Source organism: Phallusia mammillata, chromosome 6 (assembly GCF_965637545.1).
Source record: "Phallusia mammillata chromosome 6, kaPhaMamm4.hap1.1, whole genome shotgun sequence".
NCBI lineage: Eukaryota > Metazoa > Chordata > Ascidiacea > Phlebobranchia > Ascidiidae > Phallusia > Phallusia mammillata.
In genome coordinates this window covers 23,862,964-23,888,028 of record NC_137257.1, presented here as the reverse complement: position 1 = coordinate 23,888,028, position 25,065 = coordinate 23,862,964, and the positions used below count along the sequence as shown (strand labels likewise).

Genomic DNA, 25,065 nt, shown 5'->3' with positions numbered 1-25,065 from the left:
TTGGTCGAAAAGATTGGTCTTTGAAAGTTGCCTCATAAATTCTAATTCAAATGTATTAAATCGTAACGATGGCAAAAGCCTAAGCTCAGTTTTCCGCGACATCTTGCGTCCGGCTTCCCCATCAAATATCAGTCATTAGTTACGCCCTGTAATTTTGTAGCACACGCATCTCTTCACGGCAAGCCTTTGTCCTAATGTAATTATTTTTCATCATATCCCGCTGTGTTTATGCATTTTCGCCTCTGTGCCCGCTGTATTATTCATTCATTGCTCTGAAGAAGCCAGGTTGCGCTTTTGTCGCCGAATTGGGCTACTTTTGACATCGAGTTGCGGGCTTTTTTCATGAGTTGCGGGTTGCGATTTTTTGGGCGGGTTCGTAAATGACATTTTCTACTGTATGATGAGTAATGATTGCATTATTATTGTGACATGAAAAACATTGTAAGTTGAATTTTGACAAAAGAACTAATGAAACTACCGAGAGCGTCGGAGATTCAACATCCAGCTGAGCAAAAGAATGCTTTCAGTTCACGCAATGCTACGTTCATTTTCAAACAAAGAAATTTAATAAACGCCTTTGTTGTTACCACGTACCGCAATCAAAAATGACTCTTGGCAAAAATCATTGTTTTAAAGGTAATCTTACTTTGTCATTAATGCGAAACATGTTTGTTTCAAAGTAGAGATTACAAAATTTGTTAAAAAAGCATGAAAAGTGGGTAAACAGAGTGTGTTTGTATCGGACCTTGGACTTTTAATTCAAAATACATCGGACTTTGGACTTTTTAATTCAAAACATTTCAATTCGTGTAATTGTCGTGTCATATCGTCCCGGTCAAATTCGGTCAAACCTCACCTTTTTCTACACAAAAGCTTGACCGGCTATTTAAACCTGTTTTTCTTATTACTGGACCGGTCAATTACTGCTTAAGGCTATCGTTGTATCGCTTCTAACGTGTTAACAGTAACCCACGTATTACTCGGCCTCCAGCCATGTTATATATGACACTTCTGTAAAGCGATTTAAAGAATAATTACGGTTTAGAACACAGTTAATCTTTTCGGGCGTACGTTTTTACGACTAGCTGGCATAACAACTAGGTGACCTGAAAACTATATAATCTGCATCAATTTTGACTTAAGATCAGTAACTTGGAGAGTTATCATAAGAGTGACTAGAATACGCATTAGAATTGATGTCGCACAGTTGATTCGTGCGCGGTGACTTTTGTGTTGCGTGTTTAGCCGCAGTTGGCGCTTTCGTGGTATGCCTTATTAAAATATAATGTGGGAACGTTAATTTAGCTTTGCGTCTTGTTAGGTTTGTTTAGGCAGCGATAGTTTAATTATTAGAGTCAGATATACGGCAGTGTTTTTATTGTCTACCCACTGGGTCAGTACAAATTTGGTGACGCCCTCTGACGTGATGAAATTGATTGTCGCGCATTTAATCTTCTGATAAAATCGCTATTAAGAACGCCTAAATTAATGATGCAGACAATTGCTAGTTTCGTTCCCGTTTCTGTAAGCGCTGCGACGCATTGCTATAATACGCCTGTCCAGTCTGCATGGATTTCACCAACGGTATTGTATTACTCTGAGACTGAGCTCCGCTCAAATTATTCTGTAAAGTTTTCAGATAGACACCAGGTAGCATCGCCGTTTTTGACACGTAGCCAGGCATCGTGTGATGCACAGTATTTTACACCTCGCTATCAAATTAATTTGGCGCCTGTTGGGATTGGTGAACTTAATTTACCTCCCATGTGGACGGATACGGTAAGATTTTGGTTTACAACGGTGGAAAACATTTTCCAAAGCCACCAGGTAACGTCCGACGCTGAGAAATTCTGTTTAATTGTCTCTGTGTTGAACCAGGCACAAGCGCAAAAGGTCAGCCACGTAATTTTAGGTGCTGTTGGTGGTTGTCTTTCGTATGACGATCTAAAACAGGCTCTGATAAAGGCTTTTGGCGTTAACCCTGTTGCTAAGGTAAATGAGTCGCTTCCCGATGTTACGTTGGAAAGTAAGCGCCCTAGTGTCTCTGTTGATAGTTTGGTTCCTCAGGGCGATAACCAAGATCCAGTACCGGTCGCCGAAAAATTGTTAAACCAGTCGTCTTTGGCGCCTGATTACGGTTTGTCCATTGATGCGTTGACTGAAAAAGCTGATCAAATCGCGTTGATTAGCAAGCTAACAAACTTTCAGTCTTTCAAAGTGACTGGAAAGGACACAATTGTCACCGACAATAAAAGTGCCCTAGTCGGCGCGTGCCGATTCCAACAACTCGTCAGACGAAACGCCGGTTTGTTTAGATCCGCGGGCGATCTGAGAATCGGATAGCAGATAAGTATAATTATTGATTGACTATTGTTTACGGACGAATTTGATTACCTTACTACGAAATTGCCTACTCCCTGTGTTTTTAATCTCTACCTTGCGATTGCTAATTTTAAAATGCAGCAACTGTACCATGTCATAACTATAATTTTTACTACGAAATGTCACACTTATGCTTGATACGGTCTAATAATAATCTACTTGTCTACTTAATTGGAAATCCTCGTCTCTCTCGTACGTGGTTGCGGTAATTGGGGCCGCATGCGCTCAAGGCAGCAATTAATTCATTTTTACTACTTCTCACTACACGTCTGACCCAATAGTCTGTAAGTCCTTGCACCTTAGGGATTGACTGCTTCTCGCTATAGACAAACAAGCGAAAGTTGGTCATTAGGACATAGAAAGTTTGCAGACCGTTATCATTCATAGATAAGCATGTTCTTGTTTGGTTTATTACTAATATTCTTACATGGCAGTTTGTTTGCTCTAAATAGTTAGCGTCGCAAAGTTGCAGATTTAATGTTTTGTTTTTTTGAGCGTAGTTTTACAGATAGATCAATGCTACCGGAGGTTCGAACGATTTCTATCAATACTGACGACGACTTGTCAAGCAGTAAGTACATTATCGTCTTTATACGTCAAATCACATCGGCCTAGCTCACGCCAATACAGCTATAAGCATTCTAAGAACCTCGTAAATTGGCCTTTTTAACAACTACCTTGATATTGGAAAAAAAACGATCATAACATTCGTTCTAAGTACCTAGTAGGTTGACCCTGTATAAAAATAATTTTAGATTTGACATGACTATATGTGAAACCAAAACGGTAAATATGACATTGTGTTTAATCAATTAAACGTGCCAAGGGCAGGAGAATGCTACAGTAATAAAGCGGAAAGATGTTAAAGCAAATGCAAATGGCCTTGACACTATAGCGCCGCCGCGCGCACGCGTTTGATCATCGAACGCCAAGCCAATATGGTTCATATTGAACTTTATAATTCAATGAGCACAGCTCAAAGCAGCATTGCTGCTCAGTCGCTAGGCCAAATACCGCCTAAAAAGCAATTGCAACTCAAACGAGATTGATTGCCTAAAAATCCTTACCTTGCCTCGACGGCAGCGCGAAAATATAATAATCTGTCATAGATTGGCCTGTCGGTCGAAATGGCGAGAGTAATACCTCAAAATGCGACTCAACAACTCACAACCGCAGATTGCAAAAGCACTGCAAAACCCTTACAAGTGGGAGGCTGCAAAGCCAAATTTCACATGTAAAATCAAGTCGCCAGCACAGCTACGCGTCAAACCGTAAAAAAGCTTAGCAAAAACTCTGAAAAGTACGGCAGCTCGTTTAATTTCTTACAATAATTCGAGGCAGAAACACTTGTCAAATGTCAAAACTATTTTTATTTGTATATCACAAACCTACATAGTACTTAGAATTTGCGCCTATTTTAATCGTATTGTATATATATACTTAATCATCCTTATATCCCTTTTGAAAAAAAAGCCCTTATATAATCATTGGTGTGAAAATTTGCCGCGCGAAATGTTAAGTTTAGATTACAGACGTTCGAAAATCAACGTATGAATTCAACTGTTCGAATCTCACCGAGCCAACTGTTCGAAATTCAACAATCAACATTCTATCACAACTCCATTTGTACATGATCTCGTTCGAAAACACGAACAACATCGTCAACTGGAGTTCATTCAACAACTACAAACAATATTCACCACACAGCGTGATATCCATCAGGCAAGAACATCAAATGGACAAAAAATTTCGGCACAATCAACATTTGACTTTGGAGCACGAAGCGTCAAATCGGAAACAATAAACGGACAACAAACTAATTCGGAAAACATCATCCAGGAGAATCTCTTCCGGAAAACATTTCACGGGACGGAGAGTGATGTATCGGACCTTGGACTTTTAATTCAAAATACATCGGACTTTGGACTTTTTAATTCAAAACATTTCAATTCGTGTAATTGTCGTGTCATATCGTCCCGGTCAAATTCGGTCAAACCTCACCTTTTTCTACACAAAAGCTTGACCGGCTATTTAAACCTGTTTTTCTTATTACTGGACCGGTCAATTACTGCTTAAGGCTATCGTTGTATCGCTTCTAACGTGTTAACAGTAACCCACGTATTACTCGGCCTCCAGCCATGTTATATATGACACTTCTGTAAAGCGATTTAAAGAATAATTACGGTTTAGAACACAGTTAATCTTTTCGGGCGTACGTTTTTACGACTAGCTGGCATAACAACTAGGTGACCTGAAAACTATATAATCTGCATCAATTTTGACTTAAGATCAGTAACTTGGAGAGTTATCATAAGAGTGACTAGAATACGCATTAGAATTGATGTCTCACAGTTGATTCGTGCGCGGTGACTTTTGTGTTGCGTGTTTAGCCGCAGTTGGCGCTTTCGTGGTATGCCTTATTAAAATATAATGTGGGAACGTTAATTTAGCTTTGCGTCTTGTTAGGTTTGTTTAGGCAGCGATAGTTTAATTATTAGAGTCAGATATACGGCAGTGTTTTTATTGTCTACCCACTGGGTCAGTACATGTTCAATACAGTGTTACTGGAAAAAGCTCAATTTTGTGCAAAATGCACAAAAGTTATATCTGAAACGGAAAAACCTGAATATTTGTCACACAAATAGGTAAAAGTGGTGAAAATCAATTGTATTTCAGGAATTCGTAAAATTGGGCTCCTTTTGGGCTACTTTTGACGGGTAAAGTTGCGCTTTTCCGCAATTTGACCTGGCAACACTGGAAGAAGCCCTACCGTTCTGGTGGGCGAAACGTCAGCAAAAATACAAGTTATTGTAAACAACAACTAGTATTTTGTTTAGCATTGCACCAGTTGATCGAAATATATTTGTTGTTTACACCAAAGCTAACTGAATTCAGCCTTAAACAAACGTTTCCAAACTTGTGAGTATACTTCAAACTTATATTTAATTAAAATCTGCTGCATTTGGGTTTATTTTTTCGCAAAAAAGCAACAACACGAATTAGATTGTCTACAAAGATATGAACAGTACGCCAGCTTGAGTGCGAAAGAAAGACATGTACATTTCAAATTAGGCAGTTGATGAAGATATGAAGCAACTAAAAAATTAGTTCATCACATATGGTGCAAAAAATAGGACAGTGCATTCAGATAAAAACCTGCGAAGCGTAAAATTAAATTACTGCAATTAGGTAAGTACACACATAATAATAATTTAAAAGGTAGCACAATAATGAGATCGTCTAAAAATTAAAGCAAACTCTACAATTTTCAGGACTAATGTCTACCATTCCTGAACTTTTTTATCAGAAACAAACTGACCATGTGGCTCAGTGGTACCCTCTGGCAGCAGGGCCAAATACACTGGGGTCTCGGCTCCCTCCTCTGGACTTTTAGTGGCTTTGGGTCCAGCCATATCAGTGCGAACCTACCCCGGACAACAGGCGTTAACGAGGATATCTCGTTCCTCGTTAACGTGTTTTACAAGGTATATGTACAGTATTTTTCTACTAAAAGTTAGTATTTTATTCTCATACAATGGCACACAACGCAAATTTAGTTGTTGATCTGGATATGAAAAAACAATTACAAAATTATTGGGGTGGTGCGGAAAATTAGGGCAAGGAAGTTACAGTTTGTTTTTTGCAAAAATCACAAAAGTAAGTTATGCTGTTGTTAAAGATATGAAGAGACAGATACAAAAAATTAGTACATAGCTTAGTGCATCACAAGTACAGCGGTTAATGCAGAAAAATTTAGACTTGACCTTCAATTCATAACGTGAGACATGTAAAGCCGAATTTTAGAATCTTTCAAACAGTATTAATTTCAACCAAGTACCCAAACATACAAAATGGATATCACATGAAACTTTACAATTTGCATCATTAGGCAATGGTCTACCATTCCTGAACCTTTTTCTCAGAAACAAACTGGCCATGTGGCTCAGTGGCGCCCTCTGGCAGCAGGGCTAAATACACTGGGGTCTCAGCCCCCTCCTCTGGACTTTTAGTGGCTTTAGGCCCAGCCATATCAGTGCGAACCCATCCCGGACAACAGGCGTTAACGAGGATATCATTTTTTCCTTGCTCTCTCATCAGTTTTGCATGAATCCTTGTCATCACCGTAACTCCAAGCTTTGAAACTCCATAAGCTGTGTTTGGATAACCAAGAGCCCCATGCTTATCTGTTTGAGCAGCTTCAATAAACTCATTCATCATGGAACCGAGCTTCTCTTCAGTAATTGTATCAGATCGATAAATCTTTTGCAATTCACCACTGCATTTTTGCAGTGTCGACTTTGATAACAAGCTAGAAACATTGACCACTCTGCCTCCTGGCTTTACAATAGGCATCAGGATTTTACAAGCATTCAGTGTACCAATAAAGTTGGTCTGCAGGGTTACTTTTGCCTGGGTTGCAAATGGAGTTGTGTCTGCCCCTTTAAAAGCCATTCCAGCGTTGTTAACAAGAACATCAATTCCACCATGTGATGCTTGTAGGTCGGTGCCCAGCTTCTTAATGCTCTCCTCATCATTAATATCAAGTTGATGAAACTTCACTTTCAAACCTTCAGCTTCCAATTTCTTGACCGCTTCTTGGCCAAGATCAATATTTCTGGCTGTCAGAAATACATCACCATTGTATTTTGAGCACAGTGCTTTAACAATGGCCAAACCAATGCCTTTGTTGCCACCAGTGACCACTGCTACTTTGCTTGTTGACATGATTTTAAGTTTCAGTATGCTACTGTTTAAAGTTCTGCAGACATATAAAATTGGTAAATATTTTAGTGCAATTTGTAAGTTGATATACTACAAACTATACCAGTTCAGTAACTTTAATTTCAAGCAGTTATACATGCAACCAATACAGGGATGGTAAAAAGTGTTTCAAGTATACAACATTACTTATTGGATGGAATTACACTGGTATGATTGAAAAACATATATTGAAACTGTAACCATGATAGGCAACTAAGACAGTTTTTTCATAAAAGTATGTACAAAAAGGTTAGAATTTAACTGCAATGGTGTTTCAAGTTAGAATCAAAACATGAAAACAAGTACAAACTATGGCAACTACACATTTAATTAGGTGAGGCATGGATTGTAGATACTAAAAGAAAGTACGGATACAAATACTTTAAGTACCCACAACAAACTATGATATTAAGCAAAAAAACATGCACAAACTACCAGACTTGAACTTTTTTGTCATATACAAATTCTCCATGGGGCTCTTTTGCGCCATCTGGAAGCAACGCCAAATACACCGGGGTCTCAGCACCTTGTTGGGGTGTGCGACCTGCCCGTGGTCCTCCCATATCAGTTTTCACCCACCCTGGGCAGCAGGAGTTGACTAGAATGTTATTTTTTCCTTGTTGTCGTAGCAACCTTGCTTGTATTTTAGTCAAAACTGTAACACCAATCTTGGACACCCCATACGCTGTTTCTGGGTACCCATGTTCCCGATGTGTTCCTTGTTGCGCAAATTCAACAAATGCATTCATATAACTGGAAAGTTCCTCCTCAGTAATTTCATTTGACCTGAACTGTTTTCGGAGATCAGGGCTGCATTGTCGCAAAGCAGAAACACTCAGTTGACTCGATATATTGACCACTCGACCACCAGGCTTAATTATAGGAAGCAAAATGTTCAAAACATTCAGTGTACTAAAGTAATTTGTCTTTAAAGTACCACTGGCTTGTACTGAGAATGGTGCATTGTCATTGAACAGAATTCCAGCATTATTGATTAACACATCAATTCCATTGTATTGTTGCATCATAATGGAGGACAGTTTCTTTATACTTTCCACATTGTCAATATCAAGTTGGTGATATTTTACTTTTAATCCTTCACCTTCGATTAGTTTTACCGCTGACTGTCCACGTTCATCATTTCTTGCTGTCAGGTAAACGTCACCATTAAATTTTGATGACAGTGCTCGCACAATGGCAAGACCAATGCCCTTGTTACCACCGGTAACCACAGCTACTTTTGATGCAGACATTTTTTAAGCTTTTGAATATATGTAACTGTGAAAGATATCTATAGATATAGGACATCTTAAAGAATTATCTAAATCCACTGCGCAGTCAAATTTAGTTTGTTACTCTTGTTATAATTGAACCTGATGTGCAATGATAATGAACAAACAAATTTAATGTTTGCTTATAAAAATCAATTTATTTTCTGTCTACATATGAAGTCTTAAAATTTAACAGAAGATTTAAAATGCCAAAAGGGGAGCTGTGACACTAGCTAATGTCTTCACACTTTTTTCTGTTGAATTTGGTACAAAAATAACCAACTTCTACACATTGAAAGTACAAGCGTTCAGTCGAAATACCTTTTCTACTGCTAATTTGGCTGTTAGCAAAAAACTTTGCAGGCATAAACAGCTTTTATCTTAAGTGTTGCCTCAGTTCGGCAAAAATATAACCCCGTTCGAAAATACTCATCTACGCGGCTGCCTTTGTTTGTTCTGAGCAGGTCGTCAAATTTTCCACTCCAGCGCGGTATCCAAGCGGCTGCACCGCCTGCAATGCGTCAGCAAAATATCAGGTTTCACAATGACCATGGATTTTTCTGGAATCGGTGGTTCCCCTCATTGAGTTTTTGTTTTCGTTTAATTTTTTTTAATAGAGATCAGACGCAAAATCGTAAGTTTATGTTAATAGCAGTGGTGGTATTAATATTTTCTGTCAGTCGGTTCTATCACAAAAGTAAATTTTTCAGCCGGTTCTGTTACAAAAAAGTCCATCGACAGTTACCACTCATGCTAACCGGTTCGCTGATATCATAAAATTTCGTGAGACGGTTTTATAGAACCGGTGCGAACCGGCTGAATCCCACCACTGGTTAATAGTATACATTAAAACCTAGTAAGTTGATTCCGGGAATTATTCCCTATTCTGTTACCATTGTTGTAACGATTTTCACCTTTTTGAGACAGGAAAGATGTTTGTATGAGCGAAATATATTTGTTGTTTACACCAAAGCTAACTGAATTCAGCCTTAAACAAACATTTCCAAACTTGTGAGTGTACGTCAAACTTATATTCAATTAAAGTGTAGATCGCATTTCGCTTTATTTTTTTCCAAAAACACAACACGAATTAGTTTATTCACAAAGATATAAAAAAACAAAGGAATAGTGCGCAAGCTTGAGTGTGAAAAGAGAGATATGTACAGTAACATTTCAAATTAGGCAGTTGGTGAAGATATGAAGCAAGTGAACATTAGTACATCACACAAAGTGCAAAAAATAAGGCATTGCATTTGGTTAATAACATGCAAAGCGTAAAATTAAATTACTGCAATTAGGTAAGTACACACATAATAACAATTTGAAAGGTAGCACAAGAATGAGATCGTCTAAAAATCAAAGCAAACTCTACAATTTTCAGGACTAATGTCTACCATTCCTGAACTTTTTTATCAGAAACAAATTGACCATGTGGCTCAGTGGCGCCCTCTGGCAGCAGGGCCAAATACACTGGGGTCTCGGCCCCCTCCTCTGGACTTTTAGTGGCTTTGGGCCCAGCCATATCAGTGCGAACCCACCCCGGACAACAGGCGTTAACAAGGATATCATTTTTTCCTTGCTCTTTCATTAGTTTTGCATGAATCCTTGTCATCACCGTAACTGCAAGCTTGGAAACTCCGTATGCTGTGTTTGGATAACCAAGAGCTCCATGCTTATCTGTTTGAGCAGCATCAATAAACTCATTCATCATGGAACAGAGCTTCTCTTCAGTCATCGAATCAGATCGAAAAACTTTTTTTAATTCATCACTGCATTTTGCCAATGCCATCTTCGATGCAAAGCTAGAAACATTGACCACTCTGCCTCCTGGCTTTACAATGGGCATCAGAATTTTGCAAGCATTCAGTGTACCAAAAAAGTTGGTCTGCAGGGTTACTTTTGCCTGGGTTGCAAATGGAGTTGTGTCTGCCCCTTTGAAAGCCATTCCAGCGTTGTTGACAAGAACATCAATTCCACCATGTGATGTTTCAAGGTAGGTGCCCAGCTTCTTGATGCTCTCCTCATCATTAATATCAAGTTGATGAAACTTCACTTTCAAACCTTCAGCTTCCAATTTCTTAACCGCTTCTTGTCCAAGATCAATATTTCTGGCAGTCAGAAATACATCACCATTGTACTTTGTGCACAGTGCTCTAACTATGGCAAAACCAATGCCTTTGTTGCCACCAGTGACCACTGCTACTTTGCTTGTTGACATGGTTTTAAGTTTCAGTATGCTACTGCTTAAAGTTCTGCAGACATATAAAATTGTTAAATATTTTAGTGCGATTTGTAAATTCATATAGTCTGAAGGAAGAACTATCTAAACATTTCAGTAACTTTACTTTAAGGAGTTATACACGCAACCGGTACAGGGATGGCAAAAGCATTTTAAGTATACAACATTACTCATCAGATTGAAAAGACACTAGTATGATTGTGGAACAAATCTATATAGTGCAACCATGTTAGGCAACTAAGACAGTTTATTCATATAAACATGTACAAAAAGGTTGTAATTCAACTACAGTGGTGTTTCAAGTTAGAATCAAAACATAAAAACAAGCACAAACTATGACAACTACACATTAAATTTGGTGAGGTATTGAGTGGTAAGACTAGAAGAATGTGCGAATACAACTAATAAACTACAAAAAGGAATATAACTTTATCATTGAAACAGAAGTACTTAAAACAAACTGTGATATTAGGCAAAAATACAAGCACAAATTTCCAGACTAGAATTTTTCGTCAAATACAAATTCACCATGGGGTTCTTGTGAATCATCTGGTAACAATGCCAAATATACCGGTGTCTCAGCACCTTGTTGGCATGTGCAACCTACCCATGGGCCTCCTATATCAGCTTTGATCTACACTGTTTGGTGGTTCCCTCTCTTTGAGTTTTGTTTTCGTTTAAAAGAAATCAAATGCAAAATCGTATGTTTGTGTCAATGGTATACATTAAATCCTAGTAAGTTGATTCAGGGAATGTTCTGTTACCATTGTTGTCATGATTTCCACCTTTCTCAGACAGTAAAGATGCTTGTATAAGCAAAATATATTTGTTCTTTATACTAAAGTTAACTCATTTTAGCCTTGAAACAAACGTTTCCAAACTTCTGAGTATATGTTAAACTAATATTTAATTAAAATCTGGATTGCATTTGGCCTTTTGCGCATAGAAAACACAACACAAATAAGGTTGTCCACCAAGATAAAAAAATCAAAGCAATAGTATGCAAGCTTGAGTGCGAAAAAAAGACATCTACAGTAACAAATTGGGTATTTTTAATAAGGCAGTTGGTGGCGATATGAAGCAAGTGAAAAATTAGTACATCACATAAAGTGCAAAAATTTTTATTGCATTGCATTCGGATAATAACCTGAGAGGTGTAAAATTAAATTACTGCAATTAGCACACAAATTACAGCAAACTCTACAATTATCGGGACTAATGTCTACCATTCCTGAACCACTTTATCAATAACAAATTGACCATGTGGGTCAGTGGCACCCTCTGGCAGCAGGGCCAAATACACTGGGGTCTCGGCTCCCTCCTCTGGACTTTTAGCGGCTTTGGGCCCAGCCATATCAGTGCGAACCCATCCTGGACAACAGGCATTGATAAGAATATCATTTTTTCCTTGCTCTCTTATCATTCTAGCATGAATCCTTGTCATCGCAGTAACTGCAAGCTTGGAAACTCCATATGCTGTGTTTGGATAACCAAGATCTCCATGTTTCTCTGTTTGAGCAGCATCAATAAACTCATTCATCATGGCACTAAGCTTGTCTTCAGTAAGCATATCAGAACGAAACACTTTTTTTAATTCATCACTGCATTTTTCCAATGATTTTTTTGACTTAATGCTTGACACATTGACCACTCTTCCTCTTGGCTTCATGATGGGAATCAAGATTTTGTAAGCATTTAATGTGCCAAAAAAGTTCGTCTTTAGGGTAACACTTGCATGGATTCCAAAAGGTGACTTGTCTGCGGCTCTAAAAGCTATACCAGCATTATTGACAAGAACATCAATTCCACCATGTGATGCTTGTAGGTCAGTGCCCAGCCTTTTAATGCTTTCCTCATCATTAATATCAAGTTGGTGAAATTTCACCTTTAAACCTTCAGCTTCTAATTTCTTGACAGCCTCTAGGCCAAGATCAGCATTTCTGGCTGTCAGAAATACATCACCATCAAACTTCGAGCACAGTGCTTTAACAATGGCAAATCCAATGCCTTTGTTGCCACCGGTGACCACTGCTACTTTGCTTTTCATCATAATTCAAATTTACTATACTATTGTTTGAATTCCTGCATGAACTTTGGACATTTAAAATTGTTAAGCTACAATACATGTAAGACGTCTTTAACAGTACTCGAAACAATATAAATTAAAAAATTTCGCACAAATCGAAAAATTTTGAAGTAGATAACTAAAACTGAAAACAAACTGAAGTACATTTAACCCTCATTCAGTTGTGCCCTCCACTATTTGTATTCCATTATGTTCAGCTATTAAGTGTTGCACAGCTATTTCTGTCTTAGTAATTGTTTTAGTGCAAGTGTGCCACAATGTTTGATTTCATTGAGTGAAAATAACTTATATCAAGCACAGACCACCAAACTTGTTGCTTACATACAATTTTTCCATCTTGTGCTTCGTTTGATCTAATTTTTTGATCAGTTGGCAATTACCTATACCTAATACCTGTTTGAGCGCTATTTTGAGTAGCACCTACACATTATTACCTTTAAAAATGAAGACCTGTGACAAAACAACATTTAATGCAGTTTCATGTATTATAGCATGTGGCAAGTTACAAAACATTGGAAAGAGATTTGAACTTATAGTCTGTATGGACAGAGTAATCTAAACTTTTTTTGGCAAGAAAAGCAAGCCGTAATAATGTGGCAAAAGTACTTCAAAAGTGGCAAAAACATAACAAAATGCAACAAAAACATCACAAATATTCCAGGTAAATAATCTTGAAGATCTATTTTTGGATAATGTTACCATTTTTGAACTCTTTTTCCAGAAACATATTTTCCATGTGGCTCATAGGTATTTGGTGGCAAAAGGGCCAAATATACTGGGGTTTCGGCCCCTTGTTTGGGGGTTTTGGGAGCCTTTGGGCCACCCATATCGGTGTGAACCCAACCAGGACAACATGAGTTTAGTAGAACATCTTTTTTACCCATGTTTTGCAGCTGTTTTGCAAGTATTTTGCTTACAACTGCTACACCAATTTTAGATACACCATATGGCATATCTGCATAGCCACTTTGAACATGCTTGCCTTGTTCGGCAAGTGTAACAAACTCCTCCATATGATTTATCAGTTGGTCCTCAGTGATATCCTCAGATCGAAACTCTTTTTGAAGATCGGCACTACACTTTTTCATTGCCATTGCGCTTATAAACCCAGCAATGTTAACAACTCGGCCATTGGGTTTTATAATTGGTAGCACGGTCTTTGAAATAGCCAATGTGCCAAAGAAGTTAGTATTAATCACTGGTCTTGCTTTACTTGCTTGGTCATCTTTCATTTTAATCCCAGCATTGTTAATTAACACATCAAGTCCTCCGTATTCACTTTGCAAATACTCATGCAGCGTTTTGATACTTGCATGATCATCAATATCTAATTGATGGAATTTAACGGAAAGTCCTTCATTACGAATTTGGTTCACAGCCTCATTTCCCTTGCTATGATCTCTGGCTGTTAGGTAAACATTTCCATCAAACTTTGCAGCAAGAGATTTTACAATTGCAAGCCCGATTCCTCGATTTGCACCAGTAACAACAGCAACTCTTGTAAGAGACATAATTATTGGAAATAGCAAGTAATTACAAAATGATGTCCAAGTTACGCAGAATTAACTAAGAACACAATTTTCATTTTGGTCATAAGATATGTTCTATAAGCATTTTGCAAAATCGTGCACACATATTTTTGCTGCAATTTTTTTCTCATTGCCTAATATTTATTCCAACCAAACGAATTCGGCCTACGTTAACTTAGTTCTATATTTGACCTACAAAGGCTAGCCCCGTTCTAAAATACACATCTGCACGGTCGGGTTTATTTGTTCTTAGCCGGCTGTAAAATTTCCACTGAGCTTCAAAGTTCAAACTTAGCAGGTGTATGAGTCAGCAAAGTTTTATGTTAACAATGGGATTTTGCGATTTGGGTAGTTCCCCAGTTTAGTCACCTGTCAAAAATATATTTTGGACTACTCTTTGGTGTTTCAATAATCAAACTTGGTTATCACATTTTTAATTTACTTTCAATTTTATTTTCCACATTTCCTGTTTAATATTATTAAATTTTTCCATCATATTTTGCAGATGAGTTATAATCATAAATATATGAACATAGTGGTGGAATTCAATTTTTTGTCAGCCGGTTCTAACACAAAAGTCATATTTTTCAACCGGTTCTGTTACAAAAAGTCCATTGACAGTAACCAGTAGTGCTAACCGTTTCGCTGATCTCATAAAATTTCGTGAGACGGTTCTAGAACCGTTGTGAACTGGGTGAATTCCACCACTGCATGCACCCCATAGTGACTTCACTGTGCTACGATATCACTATAAAGCAAGCAAACATGAGTTGCGATTTGAATACAAACACCATGTCAATATTATCACAACTGCAAAATAATATTAAAAGTTTAAAAATTAACATTTGTCAAAAAAAGGGTTGCAAAATGTATGTCACAAATTTGAAAGCAACAAAAATGAAAAAGGCAAGCAATTTTGGTTTATTGTTTTCTATTGTACATCGCCCCTCTGCAAATAAGTAATCTTCTCCTTGGTCAGGATTCCTTCCTTGAACGGGCTGTTTGACCCAAACCTTTACCATATCAATCGCTTTTTCATTCTCAAACCAGCTGGGATTGTGGTTGATAGCCTGGTCGACGCCTTCTGCACTGTTGGGTTGCGAAAGCCAGTGTTATGTAAGCGATCATCAGAATAAGGAGACTGGCGATCAAATCTTCAAGAAGGATATCTTCGGGATGACTGCACGTTTTTGTAAAAGCGCCACGGCTACACACGGCCGTACGGTTGCTCGCATAGTGTGTCGTGAAATTAAAGAAATTTCTATTCGGATTGGGGAGCACCATCCTTGTCCACTATTTGTATTGGGTTTTAGAAGTTCCTGTTCTTGAAGGGTAAAAATCGCTTTTTGTTCACAATTGATAGTTTAGTGTAGTCTCTTATTTTTTAATGATGAACAGGTTTCAAAAGCTATCAAAACATAAAGATAAAAAGAGTGAAAATTATCCGACACAAAAACAACATGTAAAGTCTCTCGATATTTAATTGCGAAAGTAGGATACAAGACTAAACAGAATGCTTCCATAACTGCAAAGTTATGTTTTACCGCAATTTATTGATTACGGCATATGTGAACATTTGTGGGATCGATAAACTCGAAAGCTACAACTTCCCTTTATGTTATTGTTTCTTGTTTTGAAAACTGATCTTGCCCACATTGATGCCCGACAATTTAAATTGGCTTATAGAATTAACTGTACTGCTGTATCTGCTAAAAATGTCTTTATCGCCAGCAAAACTACGGCATACTGGATAAAAAAACGATTCTTTCGTGACAATTTAACACAATAACTATACATAGTATAGATAACCTTTAACTTTGAAATAAATTTTCTTCGCCAAAAGCATATAATCACATAAACGAACAACATTATACTTTTTATTAATAAGGTAAGTATGCTAACTCTCGAGAGTCAATCACCACTGAAATTATTTTAAAACTCAGCTTAACCACTAAAATCGTGAGTCGGCTCTTAACACAGCGAGTTCCTGACAGCCTGTACTGAAAAGCTTCGGGTATGAACACTGCTAGTATCAGTTACACAGTGTTTACGTCCCTACGGAAGGACGCCTATACTTGTGTCTGGGTTTTAGATTATTACGCTCTGGTGCGAATTCTTCTGACCCATTTTGCTTTGAGGATGTAGGCCACAGGTCTGGTGAACGGGTTCTCACCTATAGAGGAACATATGGATGCCTGCAGCTCTCTGGAATAACGTTAACACTTACCGTGGACATGGTTTATCGATCCCTAACATGAGTGTCTCCAAGGACGGAAAAATACGTCTTGACACGACTATAATTATTGAGCGCGACAGCTTTTTTCATTGTCGCTGTACTCAGTGGAATTAATCTTTAAAAAAATGAAAAAGGTCGGCTGTGTCCCCTGTGCACAAATGACATGTCTGGTGAAACAAAAGGTTGTAAGTATCACGTCAAACTTTTTTGCCATTCCGTGGTAGTATTAGCATTTTCTTGGACCAGACTTGCGGTTTGGAAAAAATCATTTTATGCTGTCTAACCTAATTTGAATGCAAAAATATGAGTCATTTGGTGTTTTTTTCACTGCGTCACTTCTCTGTCGCTAAAGTAGCACGAATAGTAGTTTTTTTTTTAATTTGACCATTTTCGAAAACTATAATGTCCAAATTCCACAGAGCATACAGCCGTTTGGAATTAGTGTCCAAAAATTGGCAGATTTCATGTTTAAAAACTTGCGATGCACGCGACTGGACCCTGTATTCCAATTACCGAACCACATATAATACCAATCGCGTAATGACATCATCCAAATATTACGTAACATGGCTAACGCGCTTCATGCAGCGAACGCAATAACCCGACCGTGTGATTAAAACTTGTATGCTCTTTGCGAAAACCTAGTAAGCGACGTGCGGCAAATAAACTTTCATTCGTGGCAGAGGTTCTACAGCGATGCAAGGGCATTCCAAACGGGATTTTTTTACACCGAAGGGGAAATTTTACAAAAGGGTTGAGGCTGAATACAGAGAAGTATATATTTTGACGTTTTTTGAAAGATGAAAATTGATTAGCGGGATTTGGTCTGTAATTTTTTAGTCAATGCCACCCACTCATATAACTATACGTGCTTTTTCACCAAAAAGGGACGTATCCCAATTTTGTTTTTGCAACAGATTTTTCGGGGTTAGTTTGTCATAAAAAGTGGCGGTAGTTTTTAACTTCCAGAGCGACCAAAAAAGTGTACACTAGACGAACACAACAAACCTATGTCTTACGCAAACAGTATTAGGTCTGCAAAAGACGCGATTAACAAACAAGTTTTCGCGGGCGAAGGTTAGTGAACGTTGAGGCAGCGCTGTGTACCAACTAAGAACAAAGTTCAACACAAGCTTGAAGCTAAGAGTTACTGTGTCAAAGAGCACAGGCGCGAAATTCAACGTTGCGCTGCAAGTTTAACTCCAATCAACGCAAGGGCTACGACCGCTTTTTCCGGTAAATGGATGAACATTAACTTTAAGTTATTAGAAAAGCCACCCGTTCCAATACGGACATGTTAGTTGCAAAGTAATGTCAGTGTGTTGCACTGCATTTGTGCTAAGCACAGAGGCTTACAAGCAATGGTAAGATACTACATATGAAAAAAATGCTATTATAATTCACAAGCAATATATATTTAACTCAGGTTTGTAATTGGAAACTAATTTTACTGTTTAGCAAATTAGGAAAGCAAAAACACACTATTTTTAGTTTTAAAAGTAATATTAAATATTGTTTGGAGTCTAACAATAAAGTTTTTATTTCACAACTAAATTTGTTGGTTTTGGGATTTCGAAATGAAGAATTGTTTTACGCAAAAGTTTTTGTATGAATGAAACATTACTCGTGAACAAAAAATAAAATTATTGGTTTCAATGCTTTAAGTCTAAAATTCTTCAACAAAATTTAAGAATATGTTACCATTAGTTACGTGTCGATGGTTTGGGTAGGCATCTCGGTTCGTTTATGATATGTACATATTTACACAGTCGCCATGCCGGTATTTTGGTCAGGCGCGTATGCACTAATGTTAATAGTGGTGTTAGTTGTATCTTGTAATATTGGCCACAATAAAACTGTGTAGCAGTTTTTGTTTGGCAAATTGTATTAATATTTTCCTGCTTTCAGGAACAAGCGTTGTGGTTATTGGTAAACGTACAGGTTAATGAGTATGAAAAACAAGCTTACCAGCAGAAGCATATGTCGTTTGTTAGTGGCAGCCTTGAGGTATCACCACATTTAGGTTTTAGTATTTTTTTAGATATTTGTCGAATACTTATGTTCAAGGTATCAAATATTTTGGGTGTAAACTCCAAACAATAATGGGGTCGGCAACCTTGGCCGCGCGGTGACTTTCTTTGGCACGACAAGGGATTTACGAGTCTATATTCAAGTAGTTATTGTTGTAAACCAGTGATTCTCAAACGCGGCTCTCAGGGCCGCATGCGGCTCCCAACTTATGTTGCGGCTCGCACCAGACCTCAGAAAACCACCAAAGATTGCTATTTTAGCTTTCAAGATGATAATCTTTAGTGATTTTCGAAAGGGTCTCGTTTTTGCGACTCCTTACACAATTAAAAAACTACTATTTGGCCCCGACAATAAAAAAGTTTGAGAACCACTGCTGCAAACAATTACAATGTTCTTTCCAGTTTGTTATAGTTGCAAAAAAGTTCCATTACTCTTTTGACGTAGTAACTAATTTGACATGGCGCCTTAAAAAAGAAACAAACCCCTGACCACACGTAGTAATGAGTATTCAATCCCGTTTGACTTATATTATACTATAGTATACAAGTATACTTGTATTGTGTAGGTGTGAGGGTTTACTCAGATATGTCATAGCACGCTATACAGGCTTATAAAAAGGGCTCTTCAACACACTTTCCAAGTTTTTTGGTTGCTATTGGTCCACTGTTTGTAAAGGTTAACCTTGAAAATCATTTACTACATGGGAAGACTCCAAGCTTGTATCAAATGGTTGCGAGGTTATGTAAACATCGGCACGAGGTAATTAACCTGACTATTAAAAAGGGTACTGGCCTACTATCACAAGTACTATAACATTTTCTTTCCTGGCCTCCTACAGTATGGCAAAGTTTGTCTTATAAAAGCGGCTGGATGGGATTCGTTTTAAACTACTTTAGTAATTTTATTCGATTTTACATTTGAAGCGTTGAGCTTTATCGAAGTGTCCATGTATTTTTACAAATTTATAAAATCTATGTGGAACTTTTATTTTTCACTTACCTTTTCACATGGACATGCACAAAGCAGTCCAATTTAATTGAAAAAAAGAAACGTTTACATTCGTTTATTTATAGCATATGTTCACGTGCTCTAAATAGCCGGGTGGTTAGCGGGGTGCCTTGCGGTAACAAGGTGGCTTGGTTATGGTAATTTCGTTTTGGTCGCGCTGGTTTTCCTGACAAGAAATTTGAGCGGTAATATTTTGAATCGTTAGGACCGTCGGGCTGGAGCATTGTGGTTTATTTGTTTTTTTATCCTTGATGGGCGGGTACCTTCTGAATGCGTTATGCTCACAATGCAAGTCCGCAGTCGAGCTGCCTGGTTTGTTATAAGTCCGTTGAATCCATTTTAAAAGACCTTTTTCCACTTTGTGACCTGTTTGTTAACAAATGTTGTTTTTGAAAAGGATTAACTATGCAGTATGAAGCATATGGACAGACAGGTTTTTGGTGTTAGAAAGCTATTCCTGCACAAAAATGAAATACAAAATTTTAGTCGTTATATCAACAGTACCACTTCAACATCAAAGAAAATGCTTGTTTTAGAACAGGGGTTCCCAACCGGTGGTACGCGTACCACTAGTGGTACGCGAAGGGTTTTCAGGTGGTACGCGAGTATAGCTTCTGTTTTGTTCACAAAAACCTCAATTTGCAACTTTATATTTTGTTTGTCTGGTTTTGTTTACAAAAAAACAGTCCCCAGGCCTATTGTCATTGTTACGTAACTATTCCTGTTGTTTCGTATCATTACGATCTTCAAAATACAGGTCATGTCAATTCTCAACAAAAAGCATAGTTGCTACTTGCTATGAAAAGCCGAACAACGCTGCGGCACAGTGGGCGTTAATTATGTCTCTTGATAGATATATCTGCTGTTTTGGTGCTTAAGATAGCGTTGAATGAAATATGATTCAAACAAATTAGTTGTTCTGCAAGAAGTGGTACCATAGAGCACTGTAGAGCAGTGGTTCCCAACCTTTTTTTAACGCGACCCAAATACTTACAAAAATTTAGTTTTGTGGTTTCTCGCGACCCATGGACATGTTTTTTGGTGGAATTTTGTGTCTGTAAATTCGAAAAGCTTTTTAAAAATTACTACGCCAGTCTAGCAAATCAATAACCTTATAACGAATAAACGCTGTTGTTTTTTTCGACCAAACATTTCCATTTAGCCCGAACTCGGAGCTGAATCGAAGCATTATTATCCAGACAACGCTCTACTGTGAGCTAACACACCACTTTATGACGTCACAAACAGTTTTAAGCATTATCACGACAAGTTGTGATGAAGTTTATTATTGGGCAATAATTTAATTTAAAGCCCTAGGACTAGGTAATATAAAAGTAACGCTACGAGGCGTCAAAAAGTAGATGCTGTAATGGTCACTATAACAAGGGACCCAACAGAATGTTCAGGCGACCCAACTTTGGGTTGGGAACCACTGCTGTAGAGCACATTAGTGCTCTATGGTGGTACGTGTGGCAGTGCAGAGCGTCCAGGTGGTACGGGATCGTAAAAAGGTTGGGAACGCCTGTTTTAGAATAACTTTAAGAACATGATACTATGAGATCTATAAATAAAACACCTACTTTTAAAAACAAAATCTACCATTTTATACACAGTAAATCTAATATACAACTTAACAACAACCTTATCAGTTGAATATCTGCGCCTAAAGGTCCTAGAAATGTTGTGTTATCATTATTGGTGTTGCTGAACGTAGATTGCTTTAGGAACAACGTGTTTTTCTAACCGCCCCACGCTTTACTTCTTGCTGCAGGAAACCAACTTTTAACCTACTGTTACATTGTTGTATAGCGGTTGGATTGTTGTAAGGAGTAAGTATGGAGTATTTGACTGCATTTGGTATTGGCGTTGTTACCATTCTGGCTGTGATTCGGTTCTATGCTAAAGTAACATGGAAAAGTTTCAAAGAAGATGTCGACATGACAGGGCAGACTGCTATTATAACTGGCGCAAATGGAGGTAATTTGTATTTCGATTTTCAGGAACTGATAATGCCACATAGGCAAAATATATATATTCCATTAATTGAACCGATTGATTCTGTTTTACCAAGAATTTTATCGCCCATTGTTTTTAATGTATAGAGGCAAACAGTGATCGTCAGTTTAAGTCATGCTGTTGATGGTTTTGATCCATACTAAAGTTGTCGTTTTGATCAATCATAGTTACTAGTTAGCTAGAGTTGGTTAGTCAACGGTTCCAGGAATAGAGTATTCAAATTATGAAAGATTGGTCCGTCGATTTTGCATTACAAGTTGATAAATGCAGCTTGTACACGGGCTGCTACCCTTGACGCAGAGGACGTTGGTTCGAAGCCCACCGCAGGCACGGTTTCTGATATATAGTGAGGGCGGCATGGTCCGGTAAAAATCTTTTATTTAATTATCAATTGATTGTTTGCTAAATTATGTTATTTTCGAGTCATGTTAAAACTAACTTGCAGACGGAATGCACAGATGTCATCCAAAGTCATGTTATTTTACAGGGCTGGGAAAGGCTCTTGCCGTGGAATTCGCGAAACGAAACGCCCGGGTCATTTTGGCTTGTCGCTCCCTGATTCGAGGCGAGGCCGCCCGCATGGAAATTGTCGCTGACTCGGGGTGCAGAGAATCCAATATCGTTTTAAAGACGTTAGACCTGAGTTCTCTTCAGTCAGTGCGCGAGTTTGCCAATCACGTGGTCAACAACGAAGAAAGGTAAATGGTTTCTCAAGAAAAAAAAAAGTTGATAAGTTAAGTTAGAGCCCACCCTTCAACCAAACCAAACATATTTGTGGTCCATTGTGTCTATGTCCTATTTACAGGTTGGATATTCTCGTCAACAATGCCGCAATATTTGGAAAACCAATATTCGAAACCAAAGATAAGATGGACTTGACTTACCAGACAAATCATTTCGGTCCTTTTCTGTTGACAAACCTGTTGTTAGGTAGAGTTGCTTACGTATTTGTTTGTTAACTTTAACATCTGCTGCCAAAATGAAGTTAAAAAAAATAAAAGTATAGTTTGAGTGAAACAAGCTGCGAAGCACTGATTTATACCCAAGCTATTTTGACTTGCACGATTAAGTGTAAAGTTGTGAGTAATAATCTGGTTTTAATGGTTTTAATCTTTTAGATCTGCTGAAGCGATCCGGACCAGGATCTCGCATTATCAACATGAGTTCATTTATGCACGACATGTGCGCTTTGGACCTGGATTATTTGAAACCCGATGACTTTGGAGTCTTTTGCGCCACCAAGCAGACGGGAAGGTGGAAACGAAAACCCGAAATTCTTCTTTACAACAACTCGAAGCTGATGAACATCATGTTTACGAGAGAGCTTGCACGAAGGTAATTACTTTAGGGTTTGGTTATTTACTGCTTCGCTTTTCTTTTAGAATTTAACAAAACGTTACAAACTTTCCTTAAAAAACTTTGGAGTGAAATGCAATAATTTCTAATGACATTTTGTGCCTTATGTCCAGTCTATACATAACGTATCACTTCTACGTGGCCAATTAACAAATTATTTATAACTCATTGTTTATTGAGCCCGACATCAACTACTGTATGGTAGTTTCCTACATTATAAAACACATGTGAACGTGGGTAATTGCTTTTCTATTATTGCTCGCAGACTTGGAGATAGCGGCGTTACAACCAACTGCTTGAGCCCTGGTATAGTTCGAACTAATATCTTGGCTTCTGATAAAAGGATAATAGTCATGATTGTTATGATCTTTATGTTGGTCGTATCGAAGGTGAGTCATACGTTTTGTGCCCTGGGATGCAAACAAGATCTTTAGAAAAAGACATCTTAAACAAAATCTTGTTCAAATCAAGTTATCGCTTTTCATTTGCCGTGATGTTTGGAATACCTGTGTTACCGGCATTTTGAAAAACAAACCAGGATTCATGCAACTTTTTCAATTTTGTTACGTCACAGAACACAAAAGAGGGATGCCAAACCATGCTCCATTGCGCCCTCTCGCGCTCGCTGAAAAGTGTGTCAGGAAAATATTTCACCAACTGTCAAGAGGATGCGGGTGTACACGAGGTGGCGCAAGACGACGATGCTTGTAAAAAACTCTGGGAGTTGAGTGAACTGTACACCGGGATATGTGCAAAACCTGAACAGTGATTGAATTGTGAACTATAGATGGAGTGCTTGCACGTTTAAGCTGCTTTAAACACTGGAAATATTATTGGCAGTGTCTGTTTTGCTCTAGACACTTTCTTTTCGGTATTTTAGATTAACGGTAGAAACAGATTCTTTTGCAAACGACATCATCTGAAAGAAATCGAACATAATTTATTCTAATTCGCGTGAGCCACTATCAGTGTCTATTTTGCCTTTATAACTATACAGGTTTGTTTTCATTTTCAGATCACGGTGCCACTATTAACAGTAAAAACAAATCTTTGTGGTCTAGACACAAATGATATCATGTCAAAGAAATACACGAATATAATCTATTCTTTTTCGAGTGAGCAACTAAATTGTGTGCAAAGCATTTGTTTCTGCGGTCAACGGGCTATGGTTGTAGTTTGGCAGCCTATGAGGGAAGTTACTCTATTTTGCGAGTTTCTGTCATTAATCGTGGTACTACATATTTCTGTGTAAACATTCCAAATATACACTTGCCTAAAAATAATTCTTTAACAGCAGTTGCTTTATATTCAAGACGCCATGATCTACCTAATAATGTGAAGATGCCTGTTTCTGTTCCATAACTCGGTGTTTTTACGAACTTGTAAAGAATCACCACGTTTCTACCCCCGTCCCGACAACAAAATGTTCTGACTACGTCACTGTATCCTTCCTCAAAAGCGCCCGTACGTGTTGAGGTTTCCCCCTCTCAGCATAGGCTACTTTTTTGATGGGAAACCAACAACTCTGATAATAAGTGTCGTGTATTTGTACGACATGTTAAAAAGTAGTTTTAAAACCTTTGCGTATCCCTGGTGTGGTAATTTTGCACTCTTGAATTTCTTGCTTCAGAAGCGCCGTGACTCCTGATATCATGATCTCTATGTCGATAGCATTTAAATATGCCAGAATCTGATAAAAACGATTAACCATTGTGATCAAACAAAACATTAAAAACAGTAGCAACAGAAATAATTACCAAGTCAATCCAGCTACTCAATTTCATCGTGTATCAATAATCATATCTAATACAAAAATCGCTAAAAAGATTTGAAGATAAAAGTACGTCTTGCTTGGTCACTGGATAGTTCTAAATATTTAAACTTCGTTTAATATTTAAACTTCAAATGTGTGTGTTTAGGTTTGTGTTGTTGGCAACATAGGTTAACAACCCGAGAAACCCTGCTGGATGCCTTTGAAAATTAAAAAAATGTAGGGTGATGGTGAAGCTTTTACTTACAATACGTGAACCAGTTGTACACCTTCTTCAAAAAAAAGATTGAAATTTGAGGTTTTGGAATTGCAATTTTGTTTTTACTGGAGAATAATTGTTTTTGTCTGACACGACTACCTTAATTTGCAAGTGTATATT

The 25,065-nt window shown here is 37.8% G+C and overlaps 2 protein-coding genes and 5 pseudogenes across 4 annotated transcripts; 2 read left to right on the top strand and 5 right to left on the bottom strand.

Moving 5' to 3' along the window:
- The first annotated feature begins 722 nt into the window (after positions 1-722).
- On the top strand, positions 723-4,827 carry LOC145233867 (uncharacterized; annotated as a pseudogene).
- A 1,054-nt stretch (positions 4,828-5,881) lies between these two features.
- On the bottom strand, positions 5,882-7,112 carry LOC145233859 (carbonyl reductase [NADPH] 1-like). The gene has a single exon (XM_080098634.1). The coding sequence runs from the start codon at positions 7,105-7,107 to the stop codon at positions 6,280-6,282; it is 828 nt and encodes a 275-aa protein (XP_079954760.1). The 5' UTR covers positions 7,108-7,112; the 3' UTR covers positions 5,882-6,279.
- Positions 7,113-7,139: 27 nt separating this feature from the next.
- Positions 7,140-8,991, bottom strand: LOC145233862 (carbonyl reductase [NADPH] 1 pseudogene; annotated as a pseudogene). The gene has a single exon (XR_013861201.1). The product of XR_013861201.1 is annotated as a carbonyl reductase [NADPH] 1 pseudogene (transcript).
- Positions 8,992-9,460: 469 nt separating this feature from the next.
- On the bottom strand, positions 9,461-10,716 carry LOC145233856 (carbonyl reductase [NADPH] 1 pseudogene; annotated as a pseudogene).
- Positions 10,717-10,882: 166 nt separating this feature from the next.
- Positions 10,883-13,142, bottom strand: LOC145233860 (carbonyl reductase [NADPH] 1 pseudogene; annotated as a pseudogene).
- A 47-nt stretch (positions 13,143-13,189) lies between these two features.
- Positions 13,190-16,800, bottom strand: LOC145233864 (carbonyl reductase [NADPH] 1 pseudogene; annotated as a pseudogene). Its single transcript, XR_013861204.1, has one exon. The product of XR_013861204.1 is annotated as a carbonyl reductase [NADPH] 1 pseudogene (transcript).
- A 4,529-nt stretch (positions 16,801-21,329) lies between these two features.
- On the top strand, positions 21,330-24,019 carry LOC145234101 (retinol dehydrogenase 12-like). Its single transcript, XM_080098878.1, has 6 exons — positions 21,330-21,520; positions 22,047-22,257; positions 22,365-22,489; positions 22,678-22,894; positions 23,181-23,304; positions 23,490-24,019. The coding sequence occupies exons 1-6, from the start codon at positions 21,379-21,381 to the stop codon at positions 23,682-23,684; spliced, it is 1,014 nt and encodes a 337-aa protein (XP_079955004.1). The 5' UTR covers positions 21,330-21,378; the 3' UTR covers positions 23,685-24,019.
- The last annotated feature ends 1,046 nt before the right edge of the window (positions 24,020-25,065 follow it).

Coding starts and splice junctions, on each gene's coding strand:
- LOC145234101 (XM_080098878.1), top strand. CDS start 21,379: ATGGAGTATTTGACTGCATTTGGTATTGGCGTTGTTACCATTCTGGCT. Junction 22,895..23,180: donor ACGAGAGAGCTTGCACGAAG/GTAATTACTTTA, acceptor TATTGCTCGCAG/ACTTGGAGATAGCGGCGTTA. Junction 23,305..23,489: donor TTATGTTGGTCGTATCGAAG/GTGAGTCATACG, acceptor GTTACGTCACAG/AACACAAAAGAGGGATGCCA.
- LOC145233859 (XM_080098634.1), bottom strand. CDS start 7,107: ATGTCAACAAGCAAAGTAGCAGTGGTCACTGGTGGCAACAAAGGCATT.